At 29.5% G+C, this 18,369-nt stretch overlaps 1 protein-coding gene and 1 long non-coding RNA gene across 8 annotated transcripts; one reads left to right on the top strand and one right to left on the bottom strand.

The window, feature by feature from the left end:
* Positions 1–1,294: 1,294 nt before the first annotated feature.
* On the bottom strand, positions 1,295–17,967 carry LOC108723612 (kinectin). 7 transcript variants are annotated; one of them, XM_018449500.1, is made up of 17 exons: positions 17,743–17,967; positions 16,861–17,023; positions 16,472–16,635; positions 14,052–14,234; positions 13,183–13,492; positions 11,496–12,271; positions 10,739–11,410; positions 10,520–10,629; positions 10,195–10,363; positions 9,840–9,926; positions 9,129–9,383; positions 8,913–9,056; positions 8,664–8,801; positions 8,353–8,517; positions 8,192–8,272; positions 6,038–6,283; positions 1,295–1,906 (listed from the first exon to the last, which is right to left on the bottom strand). In XM_018449500.1, the coding sequence occupies exons 2-17, from the start codon at positions 17,006–17,008 to the stop codon at positions 1,886–1,888; spliced, it is 3,669 nt and encodes a 1,222-aa protein (XP_018305002.1). In that variant the 5' UTR covers positions 17,009–17,023; positions 17,743–17,967; the 3' UTR covers positions 1,295–1,885. The 7 variants fall into 7 exon arrangements, with proteins under 7 accessions (XP_018305002.1, XP_018304998.1, XP_018304996.1 ...); XM_018449496.1 differs by lacking the exon at positions 6,038–6,283 and adding an exon at positions 4,523–4,562 and having other exon boundaries at positions 17,743–17,812; XM_018449494.1 differs by having other exon boundaries at positions 13,183–13,489; positions 17,743–17,812.
* LOC108723614 (uncharacterized) lies at positions 16,944–17,840 on the top strand. The gene is made up of 3 exons (XR_001936657.1): positions 16,944–17,025; positions 17,378–17,704; positions 17,764–17,840. It is a non-coding gene; the product is annotated as an uncharacterized lncRNA (long non-coding RNA).
* Positions 17,968–18,369: the final 402 nt, after the last annotated feature.

Genomic DNA, 18,369 nt, shown 5'->3' with positions numbered 1-18,369 from the left:
TTTTTGTTCTTCAAAGATGATGTTTATTGCCTTTTTTACCACTTGCATCTTAACGAGCTGTTGAGACGGCTAACGTTTCAATGAGACCGACTTATCGCTTCGTCTTGTAAAAATCATTTCGATGGCTTATTAAGATGCAAGTAATAAAGACGATAAAAGTCAATTATAAAATTGATCGAAATTGCAGAAATTTACTAGCTTTGCTATATATGATATTGTGAAAACAATTGTTAGTAATAGCTATAGCGCCCTGTCATTAAACGTTATCGTTTTTAAAATGATGTATAGTTTATCGATAACTCAAGATAGATAATTCAAAAGATAATTCATAATAAAAATGGTAATATTAGTTCCAAGGTCTTATTCGATCTGAAAGTACAACTTTTAGAATAAATTACTTAAAACTAGTCCGATAGGTGAATCAAAATGTATATCATATTTTATACTTTAACTATATATATTGTATATATGTATCAGTATCAATAAATGATATTTATTTAAAGGTATTATTCACCATGTTAACAAATAAATGAAATGAAAAACTTTTCGAGATTGCATAACATTCTCAGCATCAAGTAAAACAGTAAACTTTTATTAACTATGAATATGCTTTCTAGATACAAAACGGTAAATAAGTACGCAGTGTACTAAACATACATGCCTCTTACAAAACTCAGTACAATAATTATTCTTTTTTATGCAACCAATCGATTACACAGGTGAACAAAGAACTCTTTAAGTGTACCATTAACGTCTAACACAGTATTTTTTAAATATTCATGCAAGCAAGTATTTAAAAAAATCATTTTCAAAGTTTACTAGAGTATAGAGCTACTCCAATAACAATACGGAACATTTTGGCTTGTCCAATTAATAAACATCTGTTTAAAGCGTAATTAAATATGAATATAAATAATTGCAAGCATCAATTATTTAAATGCCCCTAAAATTGTTTGTTAACTTGAACTTGTTAAATATATTCTTAAATCTGATAATAAAAGTCTATATGTGAACTATATGAAAATCCGTCTCATGTATGCAGTACTTGCTTTCAGTACAATTGTTGGGCGCAATTAATTTCAGTTAACATTTGTATATATGTATAAGACTGGCTCGTTCAAACTCTCGCCTTACTTCCTTATTGCACGTAAAACGAATAACAAATTTGAATTTGTATACAATGGAACAACATGAAGATCGCATTTTACAAATTTGGTGTATTGTGTTTGCTATCGATAACAAAAAAATGCCATGTATATTTTATATCATATTATGCATATATATGTATATATTTATATATATAATTTCTGGTCCATGCGTCTAATGATAAAAAAAGATGTTAAACACTAATAACAGTATGACTCAGAAATAATATCAGAATCAATATCGTTATACACATTGAATCATGAAGTCATGGAATCCATTAATTAATTAATTATACAATTTTTTGCGTTGCAAGAACATATTCCTTAAGTATTACGTTCCTATACGTCTCATAACAGAATTAAAATTTATAAATTGTTATAGTTCATAGATTCTATGAACAATATCGATGATTCATAATACACAATTTTGATAACCTTTACATCATGTTTATAGCTATTTATAATTATAAATTATATAACCATCACATACTCAAGTATTTCAAGTTTTCCCATTTAATCGCTACGAGTTTAATTATTTATATTTTCTCCACATAATAAAATATGATATTTTTTTACAATAAACATTATCTGTAGTATTTTCACTTTATATTAGTCTTCTGAGTAGCAAAGTATGCCATTTATACCTATATAGCAATGCTGCATTCGCTTTTAGCATTTGCGCATCCCATCTTTTTAACCACCAGTACTCGCACTGCACTAGCGTAGTTTATTTTTCGAAGTTATTTTTTTCCTGAACCACCCTGAAAGATTACATTAATAGAATGAATAAAGTACGTTGCTAATTTTTCGTAACATACTAAATTGACAATATATACTAAAATATATATAACACAACACATGTATACATACATCCTACGTATTTATTCTTCCCTTTCGAGTACGATAGATAACTATTACAGATAATAAATAAAAACAAATATAAATAACAAAATATCGCATATTAAATTTCCCAAAATTTGAATATTTATCCAATAAAGCAGGAAGAACAATTTGAAATCTGTGAAAGATAGCGCATAATAATGTAAATTATTAATAAGAAATACGTTACATACTCTACTAAATATTTCTTATTAATAAAAAGATATTTTCTGCATTGTCTTTCATTTTTTTAAATCTAATATACAATTAAACAAAAATACATGCTTTCTAACCATGCTGCAATTAATTGTATAAAGCATATACATCCAAAATCCATTATTTTAAATTAAAAAGCAACGATAATAATATATTATAAGTAGATAAATAATAAAAATTTCATTACCTTATATTAGAAAGCAATTATAAAAAAGGTATATTAGTAGTGCAATAAATGAAAAAGTCCAATTATTTCATGCTAAAAAGCAGTTTACAACATATAAATATTACTTAGGCTGCGTTCCGTTTCACGCATGATGTGCATAATGCATCATTTATCCTTGTTTAACATTCGGTGAATAATAAGGATAAAAGATGCATTATGCGCATCATGCGTGAAATGGAACACAGCCTTAACAACACACATAACAGGTAACAAATAAAAGAAGCAAAAAATAAGATAAAAAAATACTAAAATACATTAGCTTCTATAATATCTACATCAATTAAATCTGATTACATTTTAGGTTAACATATACATATTCGACATTATTGTATACCGTCATTAGTAGCATTCTAGATTCTGATTACTTTTTATTTTAGAAGTAGATTGTAATTAAGCGACGAAAAATATTTCAATTAGAAAACAACATATGAAACATACATGTATAAAACACTAAAAAAGGCAAACATTTATAGTAGCCTTTGATGATGTCACACCACTATATTTAATACTTCACATATAAAATTTATTTAAAAAAAGAAAAATAATGGATGATGTATGAAAGCAATAAAATCATATGTATTAGATATTATTATGGAAAATAATTGTTATAGGAATTAATCAGTTTAACAAACATCGTTTTTCTCGCGCAGTGTACTCTTTACCCTAGTGTTTGTGCAGACAAAAATTTCCTTGTGTGTGTATATATATAACTATATACATTACTGAATATCTATTTCCATATACATTCGCGTGTAATTATATTTCTAATTTAACATATATTCTATATATAATTCTAATATTAATTAATGTAGTGTTATAATTTTTATACTCTTTTGCAAAAGCAACGTATTAACTATTTGCTTTATTCAGAAATTAATATATAAATTATACACCTACAATCGATTTAACAGCCAGTTTCATGTCATCGGCAGGAGTTAAAGATGGGAATAGAAATTTTTATTTTTCTAGCCATATTGTGCCAAGATACGCAAGATGCAAAATATTCGTAATAATATATAGTCACAAAATAAAATATAAAGCCAACAATAGCTACTGTGCATGTTTTTGGAACATACTAAATATAATATACGTGAATATTATAAAATTTTACAAACAGCTAATAATACTATATAGGAAATGTAAAATATCGTGTGAATTATTTAAAATTTACGCGACATTTTAAATAGTCTTAAACACTCATATTTACAAGATTAGATTATAATTGTATTATATCATTATGATATAATTGTATCATAAATAGGACAAATTCAAATACAAAAACTATAATTAGTTAATTATAATTATAAGATGGTAACTGTATTTAAGTTTTATCTTATAATATATAAAACACATGATGTGTGTGTCTAACACTTTTCACATCAACATCAAACATTGAAAAAGGTTTGCCCTAAGTATATGTTCCAAATAATAAACATAGACTAACAGTACTATTAATATGGCCTACATTTACGATGTGACATAATAAATAAAGTCTTACAATATGTAGATTTGTTCTAGCATGTCTTTTCTTATCTTAAATAAGTAATATTTTTTCGATATATATTTCTATTTCATTTACGTAATTTTTAGAATATTTATTTATAAAATCGTCATAATTGATTGTATATTAGTCACTTCTTATATTTACTGGTATGAAAAATTCATACAATCTGAATGTGACATTTATATTTCTCACTAATAACAGTATTTAAAATACCTAATCTTTAATAAATGTAATCTTTACTAATAATTAATATTAGTACATCAGTATGGATAACGATAATGACTTATGTTTCAACCGGAAATATTTTTACATTTTATGAGGTAAAAGAAAAAATAATATGCAAATACAAAAATTGAAAATAGTGCATTTATAAATACGAATGTAAAAGTTTAATGCCACAACAGAATGTGTGTAATGAGAAACTAATTATTGGTAAAATAAATTATACATAATAAGACTTGACACATGAATTGCTAGCGGTAGTTCTACTATTAGAATTTTCCGAAAGGCTAGGAAGAAACATTTCAGTATCTCATCTTTAGATTTGCATACCTGCGAATCTGCGCCGTTTTGCCATGGTTTTCTTAGTGGACTGTCGAAACAATCAAAAGTTAAATCGTTATTGATCACAGAGCAAACATTCGAACCAAGCAATTTGTTTCTTATTAATCGTACAACTGCGGTAACCTGTTGTGATTGTTTTGAGCATTGACAACATTACATACGTCAAAACTTTATAATGAACAAACACTAGGACAAAGATTACTGATATTAACAAGATTTACAATTTAGTTTCGACTATCAAAGATTAAAAAAAGGTAAGGTGGCCCATTGATCAGCCAAAATCAATTAACCAGCTTAAGCCTATTCGACTTACAAACTTAGCATTATTGTATTACAATTAGAAATTATATTTTCGTCGCTTAAAGTGTAAAGAAGTTGTAGCAAACTAAATATTTCTGCCAATGTGCATAGTATTATAAATTTTAAGACGCTAAAAGTTTTTGATATATGTCAGATGTGGAAAAATGCTGCAAATGTGTATGATATTAATACATTTTGTATTTAGTTATTTTTATGGAACGTCATGTTTATAACGATTGTACACTAGGCGTCATTGATGCCTAGTGTACCTAATTGATTGTAAAACTAAAGTACTATCTACTTTCAGGATAACAAAAGAATAATATTTTATGTAAAGCGAGCAATTTAATTCTCGTACATTTGGACAAAATAGTAATGTATGATTAGTATGTTCATGTAATCATGAATCTCAATAAATATTGTGCGGCAAATATAGACATAAAAATGAATTTACAACGCGTATTATTCTATGACGTGTTATCTATATGAAAAGATCTATATAAGTGCAAAGTTTACAAGACCAATTTTCATCTAATTTTATGATTATTATATCACATGCCAAATGTATAGACGCGTTTTACTTCCTTACTGACAGCCACTATAATAAATAATATTGGAGTATACAAAATCAATCTACACCATAAAGTACTGCCTCAAGATACAAGCTACTAAAAATAATATTACTTTAATAATAGCAAAGAAATAATAACAACGGACTCAGTTTTATCACAAAGAATACGTTGAAATTAAAAAATATATGCATTTCATATAAAAACAGTTATGGTAAAAAATGGTTTAAAAAATTTTTATATTTCGTCATTCGTTGTGTTCAGTTAATTTCTTTACATTCCTATCAAGTATTCCTGTCTTATTTAAACGTATTATATAAAAAAATAGACACATAAGCGTTATTTCATGTCAATTAATATTCATTTAGTTTATATATAAGTTAGATAAAATACAAAATATATATTTCAGAATTATAGTAGATCTTTAATGCTAAAATTCGTTTATTAAAACATTACATGTACTATCTTCAAAAATATTGTAAAAGACGTCATAAACTATAAAGAAACTTTGTATTATTCTTTGTAATATTGAGCCCTGACAAATGTGTCTCACATTTCAATAATCAACTGAAGTGCACCTATTACAGTAATCGAGCCAGTAACACTTCTTTTTGTCTCAGATTCATAAGTTTACCTTCCTCTTTTTCTTGTGCTTTTTATGTTGCTGGCCAATCACTGGGTTCCAATTAGCCTGTGTGTTGTGATCTGTCATATGACAAGATTTGGAGGAGTACTTTGTAGTAAGGGAGTTGTTCTCAATTTCTTGTTCAGATTGATTGACCAAATTGACAGGTTTGGTAATAGAACAGTTTGCAAACTCTGTATTCTTGAGCCGAGTATTTTCTAACACAGCTATCAGAGTCTTAGACGCTAGAGGAGGCTGTATTCCAGATATATTATTATATGACTGCTTAAAGGAATCAGTTACAGAAACGGCAATTTGCGTCGCAATCGTTTATTATATAATAATAGAAATAATTCTTCGATAAAAATTTGCAAAATTGCCGTTCCAATAAATTATTTAATAATCTTGTAATTTTGAAACACAGTAATCAAATTGTTAGTAAATACATAATTGAAAAATATGCAATACTTGAATTTTCAATACCTTTCAAATAATAAGAGAAATGATTTTATTAATATATCACAAAAGAACAATATTCTTTCTTAAAAAATATAGAAAGAATATCAGCAACTTAATCACTGTGTTTACTAAATGGCTGCAGTAAGTAACGTGAAAATTACAGCTTGGAATATAATTTAACCTGATGAGACGATTATATCAATACTTTATTAAATTTAAACACGATATTTACAGATATCTTTCAAGCAAATTTGCAATTAAGCACTACACTATAATTCGGTTGCACAACTGTATTCTAAGATTTTCGATAATTATTAATAAAGTAGTCTCTGATAGTTTTTAATAACTGTACAGGGTGTCTGGTTATTAATGCAATTATTGACATAACGATCGTAGGTAGATACATTAAATTAAACTGAATACAAAGTCCGTACCATTTTGCGATTTTCGTAAAAATTAACGAGAAGTTAATTTAAATTAAGATTTACGAATGGGCATACCGTCTACGCGATTTGGCGATTAGAAACAGCCAAACGTTTATAGTTTCTAGGTGCGTGACGAAGTTTGAGAGCGCTCTGTAAACAAAAATGACTATGCACGAGCAAGCATATTGTTGTTTATAGAACACTCCTCTCAAGTTTAGTTCGCTCTATCTACTCACGAGTGTTGCGTTAGACATTCTGTACACATGTATTATATATAATATTTACATAATAAAACATTATTTATAATAATTATACATAATACATTATACAAAATAATTATAAATAATAATATATTATATATAATTATTATAGATAACATATTTTCACAACTTTTTGAAGGTCAATTATTGAATTTAAAATTATTGTGTAATATATACTACATGTAATATATAAAAGATTAATTTTTTAATTGTATATATAGATGATGTTAGAGAATCAACTACATTTGAGTTCTGTATATATAAATTGCAAAAACGAATTTTAAATAAATTTAAGTTTCTTAGTTCTATAATTAATACAAAATCTAAGACAAATTGTGAAAAATTATCTTACAGTGTATTATTGTCATATCTTTTTTGTTTTGTTTATACATTCAGAAGGTCAATCATATAACTTTTTTCTTAAGACGGAATCGTGACAAGTGAAATTTTTTTATGTGTATATATGCATACATACATATATAAAAATTTTCATTTTTTTATGTTTCCGTTTTAGAGAAAAAGTTACATATCCAGTTTTTATATCAAGAACCGAAATACAATAATATGTACATTAAGATATAATTTACTTTTTTTATGTCAAGAGCTTTATTAACTCTATAAAAACATCTATATGCATAATTTGCTTGATCATTCAGTTAATATATACACAAAAGGACAATGAATCACAATCAAGCGATTAGTAATTATAGACAGACCTTTTTTTTCAATTATTGATTAGTAATTATTGGCAAATTTTTCATGATTAGTGAAATATATTATAAAGAAGCACGACAGTGTCTCGCGCCATGTCTTAGCGTTGAGACACTACCATGTCTCCAGATATTGGCAGATCTTTCATGATTAGTGAATTATATCAGTATTTTGCAGCATTGTGCAATATCTAACGATTTTATTATACAAAACCTTTGTTATTATAAATATAGCCAAAGCTATGTAATACTTCCAATAAAGAAGGCACACCATATAAATAAGAGTTAAATAAACTAATAGATACAAACCTCAGATTGAAGAGAATCTGATGTGGGTGGACCGTTTAGCATAGACTGCTCTGAGCTGCTACAGCCGCCACAAATTTCATTCTGGAATCAATAAAGCAATGTTTTATATTTTTTTACTTAATTTTACATATATATCACTATAAAAAAACTTAAAAAAATACCTTAAGTTGGGATACTTCTTGTTGAAGTTGTGTGACAAGATTTTTCTCATATACTAAACTCGTCTCGCTAGTTTCAACAAGAGAACGCAATTTTGTAACTTCGGCATCCAACGTCGCCCTCTTATTGCATTCTACTTCTAATTCTTGCGATAACCGAGCTTTCTCCTGAAATGATAATAAAAAAATGGGTTATGAGAAAATTACTTCTGATTTTAACAGCATCGATATTCTTCATCACATACATGTACATATTCCAATATGGAATTAATAATTAATAACAAATGTAATATGATATCAGCGGTTAAATCTACCTCTTGTAATTGTTCTAAAGTAACAAGCTCGTTGCCATCTAATTCTCCACAGGATGTGGCTTTCTGCGTGGCTTTAAGTAATGTTCCAGTACGATTTTGTTCTATAGGATCTTCCAACTCTTTCACTCTTTGTTTAAACTAGAAAAAAGAATTGCAGCATGAAACTAAAAAATATATATCTTTGGAAAGTCTATGCAGCTCAAGAAATAAAAGAGATAAACAAAATAAAAAGATTTTCATAATTCTTACCTCTTCACTTGAAATTAGTTTGGCTTGCATATCATTAAGTTCTACTCTAAGATTTGTCACTTCATTCTCCTTTTGCCGAAGTTGCGACTGCCATCTCGTCTCCTCGGATTCTATATGACTTTGTAATTTATTAAGCATACCTTCCTAAAAAAAAAAAAGATTTAAATAAAAGGATTATGTTTAACAAGATATTATCAAATTCAATAAAATACTTACCGTATCGTAGATAATTTGTTTGTAATGTGAAACCATGCCTTGTAAATTTTTGTTTTGTTTCTCCAAATCTGGATTTGTCTGATCTGTGTTTTTCTGTTCATTTTTCAATTCATTTAGAATAGCACATAATTTATCTTCAAAAGATTTGAGCCATTGTTCATGTGTCTTCTCGGACACCTTAATCTCTGGGAATATCCTTTGTAGAAATGCCTTAGTTATTTCTTCTTGTTCCTCCTTTATTTTTTGTGTTACCTCCTAATTAAATAAAGAAATATAAGCAATATTATAAGAAATATAAATATATGTGAAATATTATTTACTTAAAAATGTTTGATGTTCTATTATTAACAAATAATAATATATATACACACATATAATAGTCAATAATCGCAATTGAAATAATTTAAGAAAAAATATAACGATATAATTCAATATCAATTATTGTAATATGCTATTAGTTTATCGTTAAGTTTACTCTTTAGCTAATAATGAGATAATATTATGTGAGAGCAAAAGCGGGTTCTGGGTTCAATCTCACATGTATACATTTCTCATCCCATGTATATTTTGATTTTACAAGAGAACGACTGGAAAATTAAAGATTGTGAATGAAGGAATATGAGATGACAACATTAACTCGTTTGGAAAACCTATATTTCAGTAAGATATTTAACTAATATATTAATTGAGAATTATAGCAAAGACGTTTACTTTAACATTCCTTTCATCATTGGATTTGGCACGCGATTCAGCAGCAGAAAGAGCTTCCATCACTTTCCAGTTCTTTTCGCGTAGTTCCTGTAGTAAAGAAAAGCCGAAATATAGAAAAATAAAAAAAATGTATACATATATAAGCTGTATTATTATAACAGATTATAATCAAATTATAAATTTTTTATAGAATATAAAATCAATTTCACAAGAAAAATTTGTATAGTAATAACAGTAGTAAAAATGTATTAACGTTACACAGAAAAATAACAATTAAATTTGGACATATATAACAAATGTAGTATAACGTCAAATAAAATAAAAAGCATTTTAAGTTAATACACGAAAAACTTACATTATTTTTAGATTTTTGGACCCCCAAAGTTTCTTCTAATTCTTTAATAAAACGTTGATGCACAACTGTATCACTTTCTAATACATGTAATCGTTCATCCAGTTTATTAATCTCTTTTTCCTTGTGCGTTAACTCAGTTGTAATTTTTTCTAATAGAGCTTTTTCCTCTCTAGATTTTTCGAGAATAAATATTTTACAGGAATTGAGTAAAATATAAAAATATTCAACGGAAAGTTGTCGATTAAAAATTAAGCATGATATTAAATAAAACATTTACATAATTTTATATATATATATATATATATGAGTGTGTCTATATACATACAAATTGGCATGTTGAGATTCAGTAGTAGTGGCTAATACTACGTCCGTATGGATTTTGCTGTCTTCTTGCTGCTGTTGAAGCTCTCTTTGTTTCTCTACAGCACTCGCAAGCTGTATATAAGGCATATTGTTTTAAAATCTGTTTCATTTAATATCTCGTACACTAATATTAATAACTTTTGATGCAATAGTTAGAAAAAGACTAAAGACTAAATAATACCTCAGTATGCAGTCTATCGTTTTCTTCTTGTAGTTTCATAATTCGAAACTGTTCATCTCCCATTTTTTTCTCATTGCTCTGCAGTCTATTTAATTCGGTTTGCAAAACTTTCAATTCGTTCGCCATTTCACTGGATTCCCTAAGTTGATTATGAACCATACTCAATTCCTTACGTGAATTTGCCAATTCTTCCTGGAGTGTATATATTTCATTTTGATACTTATTCGCATCATTCTTCACTTCTTTTAAACTATCTTCCGTCCTTTCAAAATCGATCTTTAGCATATCAAATTTCTTTTGTACAGAATTCAATTCGGATTCCATACGTGTAACTTGCATGCCAGATTGTTGCAAATCATTTTGTACAGCATAAAATTTGTCCTGTGATCTCTTTAATTCGTCCTCCTTGTTACTCAATGCATTTTTCAAGGCTATAACTTCGGCTGCTTCTGATTTAGCTTCATTCATAGCAGCTGACAGTTCAGATTTTAATTTTATTAATTCCGTTTGAGTCTTGCTAAGTTCCACCTTAAAGGTAGACGTTTCATTGGCTTCATTTTTCGCATGATTTAATTCTGCCTGCAGTGAATTTACTTGCTTCTGCAGTTCCTGTTCGTGCCGATGTGCGCTTTTCAATCTATGATCTAAGTCAGTGTGTGCACGATGAGATTCCTAAAAATTACCAAGAAGACTCAATATATTGGTGGAAAATGACTAAGCTTACTTAAGAGTATCAACAAGGGATTAAGATTCTCACCTCAAGTTGCCTAGCAATATCTTGTAATCGATCATTTGTTTCCTTGAAATGTTGTAATTGTCCTTCCGAATGCATCAATTGACCTTGCATTATTCCTAATTGCTGACGTAACATCTCTATTTCTCCGGAGCTGCTCTCGCAAGTCGCTTGCAGTTCATTTTGCAGATCCTGCATCTCTACGTGTTTCTGAGCCAATTGCGATTTCAATGCATTCTCATTATCGCGCATCTGAGCGAACTGCACTTCCATTTGCTTTCGCTGTGCCATTAACTCCTGCTGCAAGTGGCCCTGAGTTTGTCCTTGATCTTCTTGTAATTTGTGAATTATTGTAGCATCCTCATTCACTTTAGTCTGCAATTGTTCGATCTGTCTAGCAAAACCTTGCTTCTCTGCAGTATGACTTTCCAAAATATGTTGCACTCGGGTATGCAATGTCTGAGTCTCTGTGATTTTCGCATTCAAAGATTCCTCAAGTTGTCTAGTAGTTGCTAATAGTCTAGATCTCTCCGTATTAAATTCGGCTCGCAATTCCTTTAGCTTGTTTTGGAAGGCCACGCTCGCTTCGTGTTCATCAGTCAGTGCTTTCTCTTTTTCCGCCAATTGTTTTTTCAACTTAATAACGGGGTCGGCACGACCTTCTGTCCATTCAGAATGTTCTAACGGATTGTCCTGCTGTTTATTCAAGAGTTGATTTGTGAGGACTTGTATTTCAGATCGACTAAGTTCTGCCTTTTGAATACATAGCATCAATAGTTCAACATTAACAGCATCTCCATCTAAAAAAATTTTATGTTGAAAATATCAAGTATTAAAATTAAATATTGAAATTTTTATAATAAATTTGTATATATTTTGCGAAAACCCTATATATATATATATATGCTATATATTAAAATTTATAAAGTCGATAATTTATTAAAATATTAATTAATATAAAACATGTACATACACATTTTATTATAATTTGTATAATTATATCTGCTTTAATTAAAATAATCTGTAAAGATTATTACAATTGTTTCAGAAATACAATAAATATTTGAAATTACTGCTTATATTGCAGGGCTACCAGTATAAGTGCATGGACATTGACCTTTGTATGTGTGTAGAGGGGGAAGTGATTCTACCTCAACCACATTCCAAAGCACTTCAAAGGAATTTGCTTGACTTGCTTTAGTCAGATATTTCACATAATTTACAGATTTTATTAGATATTTAAACTTATATTATAAAATAATTTATTTTTAGAAAAAAAGCGTATTATATATAAACATTTTATATTATCATCTAACACAATTTTCTTGTGTATATGGTAATTACAATCATATAACTGTGCTGAAGTTTATCAATTTATTTAAACACTAACATAATATATTTACGTTATATTAAAAAAATAAAATATATAACATGTGTAAATATCACTACTAAATCTCACAAGTTGTAAAAAGAGTAAGTGGCAAGATACAGTACAGAAAGAAATGAGGTCGTATTTCCAATCAATTAAATTGCAGGTTATAGAATGTCACGATAGGTTAGAGAGAGAAATATTGATTTGCTCTCTGTAAGAAACACATACAGATTTGATTCATCTTAAAACATTAGATTCATGTTCTTGTAATTTATTATTGAATTGGATCATGTGCGCGCACGAATAAGTAAATTTATCTTCATGCAAACAATGACTTACCGATTTGAGATAAAATATCATTCTTTTTTTTCGTCTTTTTGGGTTCCTTGTTTGGTAACTGTTGAATTACCTCCTTGACAACTTCCTTTACTTCCTTAATTGGCATTTCCTTTTGCTCCTTTACATCCCTCAAAGCTTCCTTCATAGCTTCTTTATTAGCAGATGTATTATTATAAGTAACAGTATCTTGTTTCTCATCCTTATTTTCATCTTTTTTCTTTACAGGATCCTTGTTGTTCTTCTTTGATTTAGTTGGAGTATCTTTTGGTGATTTGTTGACTTTCTCCACTGTCTCAGTTTGGGTAATCTGTTGAAGATTCTCTCTCTATTATATATATACATATACACATATGTATATGACAGACATATTATATAATATTATAATAGAAATATTATTATAATATTATTAATAGAAATATTATTATAGTATTATGTTTAAATCAAAGAAAATAATTAAATAAAAAATATAGAATTCACATAAAATACTAGTATCCATATTAATTAAAATCTATAGCAATGTAAAGATCATGTTACCTAAATATTCTAATCCTTACTTGTGCATTTGTTAATATTTCATGAATTAATTATTGCTGTTAGTAGAGAATACATTGGATGAATGTTTAATAAATGTGTATTTTTTCATGCACATGTAATTTTCCCAATTAATAGAAATAAAAGAAATTAAGCAGTGAAAGAAATTAATTTTGTTTACAGCATAATGGCAGACATGGCAACAATCTTAAAAAAATTTCAATCAACATTTTGAAAAATCTTGCTTGATATTCTAATGTAATATAAAAAATAGAAAGACTGTGCAAAAAATATCTATGCAAATAGTATATAACATTCGGCAAATGGCAATCACTCACACTTTGACTCCGTACGAGTTCAAGGTCATCCTTTGGATGAATAACATCAAAATGGTTAGCCTCTACCAAGGGAGGTTGCGAGGGGTTTAATTCAGTCACAATGACTGATGGCTCATCTTTATTTACGAGGATGGGTTTTATCTTTTCAAGTTTTCCTTTCTTCTTATTGCCTTTGTTATTCTCCTAAGAGTTTAATGCAAATGTATGATGTTCCCATGATATTTGATCAAGAAGGCAGTGTTAAGAAATATCAAGCAGAATGCTCGAAAATCCATCTTACATTATATAATAATGGGCACATATATAAATCATACTATATATCATGATATTTTATATAATAAAATGTAATTTAAATAACGTCAAATTATCTTAACATCTTTATAAAACGATATAATATTTAATAACAAATTATTTTGTTAGCATTAAATCGCTTTTCACCTTATATTTATTTTGTCCTCTTGTTGAGCACATAAACCTGGAATTTATAAGTTTGTTATATCGCAGTTAATATCCTCTCTTTCGCAGTATTTCTTTTATGAAGATTAAAATGAATTGGAAATTTATTGAAAAAACTTTTTTTAATATTATTTTTATACATGATTAAAATTAGTAAGAGATTTATAGAAAATGTTCAATTCTACACTTAGTAACATTTTTTTGTGTTTGGTTCTCCTGTAATCTAAGTGATAAGGTAGTCAAGACTGAAGCAGTATCATTAAAATACTGCTGCATATGTATGATGAAGTTATTTTTAGGAAATAATCTTGAACTTGCAGAATTACTTATCAATGGGATGTATGCAAGAAATAATCAAGGAGCAACTTTTCAATCAAAATCATATTCTTAATATATTAGAATATATTTGTTTAATATCTCTGTCCGCTTGTGTTAGTTCTTTCCAAATAATGATATGTTCTTATTTATAAAACCAGTAATTTTTTCCTCATACATTTGATATAACCTGTTACTTAATTAAAGATTTAATCTTTCTAACTTACCAAGACATCATTTGTACATTATATAAAATTGAGGTATAATAAATTCCAATTTTTATTTAGAATAATACTATAAGATAAAAAAGTAATTCTATTACAAAGATATTTTACAAAACAAAAATTATAAATTATAATTAAAGAAAATTAACAAATGAAAGTAGTACACAATCAAGAAGCGATTTCAGAGTATCTGAAACGTTGGAACTGACAGTTCTATCAAATTACGAGTTTTGCAATCAAGTGTAAAATATAAATCTGCTTACAATCTTCTCACGTTCTCAGGTAAATCATCATGAATGAGAAACAAAATTTATTTATTTATCGTTGGAAATATATGTTCAATATAAGGATTTGTTTACGGTAAGTTATTTGATTTGCAATGCCCATTATTATATAATGCTAATAAAGAACTTATAATTTACGACTACTAAAAATGATTTTTAAAAATGACATTTTTCTAAGTAATGTACGATATATAAAAATTAAAAATTACTTATAATTCATTTAATTATTGTATGCACTTATACAACTAATAACTATAATATAAATTATTTTATTATGTATCCAGAAAAATTATTGTAGAATACATCATGAAATAATAACTGTTAAGGTGTTAAAATAAATAATAACTATAACAATTCTGTATTCATGCCTCATGAATTATATGACAATAGAATAAAAATAGGACGTTTCCTGTTTATATAAATCTCTTTTTCTTTGCTGGGTAGATGTAATGATGCCATATTGTGTGTCACCTAGGTTACTGTATTTCATGCATGAAAACAAGACGTTCAAATCTTAAACACTTCAAAGATAGCTTTATGTACAGCTCATACTTTTATTTTAAGGCAAGCAATCATGATTATGATGTTTGTGTGAGTGATAATATGAAAAGCGTGTAAATATTAATCGATTGAAGGACCAGAATCCATATTGTATAGCTCTTAACGACGCATCGGTATCGTTTCATTTATCGTTGTGCAGTTTTTTCAATCGAAAAAAGTTGCGCAACGATAAATGTATCGGTACCAACACATCATTAAAAAATACAGAATATAGGTGCAGAAGCGTGATCGTGCTTCGTTTCATGTTAGAAAATTGCTAAGCGTTATCGCTTTCTTCTTTTGTCTCATCCTTCTATATTGTGAATATTTGAAGATTGAAGACAATTGCGATAGAAAGAGCCCATTGAAAATATATCTATTGGAGTGCTCGATTAGCACTTGTTTTCCTACTCACTTTCTAATTCTCTAACAGTTCAATAAATAAAGACATATATCTATCCAGTAATAAAAGTTCTATACTCTTTTATTGTATATTAAATCAAAGAGTTTACAATCCATTACTATAACTTACCCAATTCTTATAGAATAATTGTAGTCTTTTTAATGAATAATAAAAATAAATCAATAAATATAAGTTTACCTGTACTGGAAGCTCAGAAGGCAATATTTGGGGAGTTTCTTCAAATTGCACATGATCGGCTCTTTCATCTTTGTCCTCCTTATCATCTTTCTCTTCTTTCTTCTCTTTGACCTTCTTTCCTGCTTTGTTCTTGTGCTTCTTTTCTTTATTTTTATCCTTTTTATCTGTAAGCAGAATAACAAAAAAATCTTTCTTAACACATTTAATATTTCATAAGTTATCTTATATATATATATATCAAAATTTTATTTATTTTCTATTTACATACTCCAATTTATATTCTGTATCAAATAATTTTATATATCATCAAATTATAATTATATTACAGATTGTATCCTAGATCAAAGTAAAAATTTATTTTACAGGCAATATCGCACGAATTGACATACTTGACAACAAATCATCAGGAAGCTTCCTCTGTTCGGCGATTGCTTCTTCGTAAGATTTCTCTCTGATACCAAACATCGAAATAAAGGCGATGACTGCAGCGGAGAGGACAACAATGCCAACATATACTAGTCCCGTCTGAACATCCATTTTTGGTTGTTTTACCTGTAAGAGAATTAATAAGTATCAGTATGTCATAGAAGATAAATTAGAAATATCAGTCATTAGTTGTGACAGATGTAGATTGTAAAAAAAAATTCTTTCACTTTCACAATATTTTCATATCAGTGTCAATTCGGACACATAGTTGTTTGCCCTTTGAACCTACCACTAGTTTTTTAAGAATCCACATGAATCATTAGGTTGATAAAGAATCCTATCTACATATTTATGGAAAACGGCTCTTCCGCTCAGCTATGATAAATAAGAGGAATATAAGAAATTTATCTGGAAGGGATTTCGGGAGAAAAATTTAGGAATCGCAAGAACTTAATATATATTCACGTTAAATTTGTTTAGTGGAAAATAAAAAGCGGTTGCGAGGACACTGGAAAATTTGTCCTTGAGGAATCCTAGTGGGGCATCCCACGATAACGGACGTGTATACGTGTGCAAGCCGAGCGAAAGCGGGGGTGAAATCAAGGAGGAATCACGGTGAACGTGCGGAATGAATCGGAGTTGTGCGATATCGCGGCCGACTCGGAGGAGCGGCATATGGATTATGGGGCCGCGGGTCATCGACACATCACGGGGATTGACCGGCGAATTCGGTGTTGCGTCGGCACGTTTAACGGTGTTACAGTACGACCGGCACGCCGTTACCACCATGCTCTCGTCTCTCCCCCGGTGAGAGTTTCGCACGCGCGCCGACGCCGACCACTTACCGAGGGTGTTTGTCTCCGTAGATTCCAAGACGCGATGCTACGACGGACACTGCGAATAGTCGGATGATGATCGTCGTAGATCGACGTGCTCCTCGCTGCGGACGGCACGGCTGAGTGTCGGCGTAGGCGAGACCGAGACGGCCAGAGTGATGGAGTAGGAAAGAGAGAGACGGCGAGCGCGACTGAGCAAGGAATCACACGCACGCGACTCGATTCCCCGAAGCACTATGGCGGCCGGACGTGGAGCGAGCTGTACTAGGCGCCGCAAACCACGCCTATCGCTCGCCGGCGCTTCCGATTGGCGTTCGGTCGCTGCCACGTATGCAGGACGGACGGTGGCCGTCGGACCGGCCGCGTCGCTCGTCTGCGGAGCAGTGCGAGCCAATTGAAGGGTTCTCGATTACCTTCGTACGATCGTATCGGTAACGACGGTGATCGACACGAAGCTAACAATTCAGTCGGCAAATGCTGTTTATGTACGACGCGTGTCGATGCCACACTTTATCTGCAAGGTACAGATGCTCCGATAAGAATACAACGATGACCAACGCCACCGAGATATTATTAAAGACCGTCAACCCTGAGCAAATTTTTGGCGGTATAAAAAGGGCCCCAAGGGCCCGGAGG

The sequence above is a fragment of the Mycetomoellerius zeteki genome, unplaced genomic scaffold (genome assembly GCF_001594055.1).
Source record: "Mycetomoellerius zeteki isolate Tzet28-1 unplaced genomic scaffold, Tzet1.0 scaffold245, whole genome shotgun sequence".
NCBI classification, from domain to species: Eukaryota; Metazoa; Arthropoda; class Insecta; order Hymenoptera; family Formicidae; genus Mycetomoellerius; species Mycetomoellerius zeteki.
The sequence above is the reverse complement of the archived record's forward strand: the minus strand, read 5'-3'. Positions and strand labels throughout refer to the sequence as shown.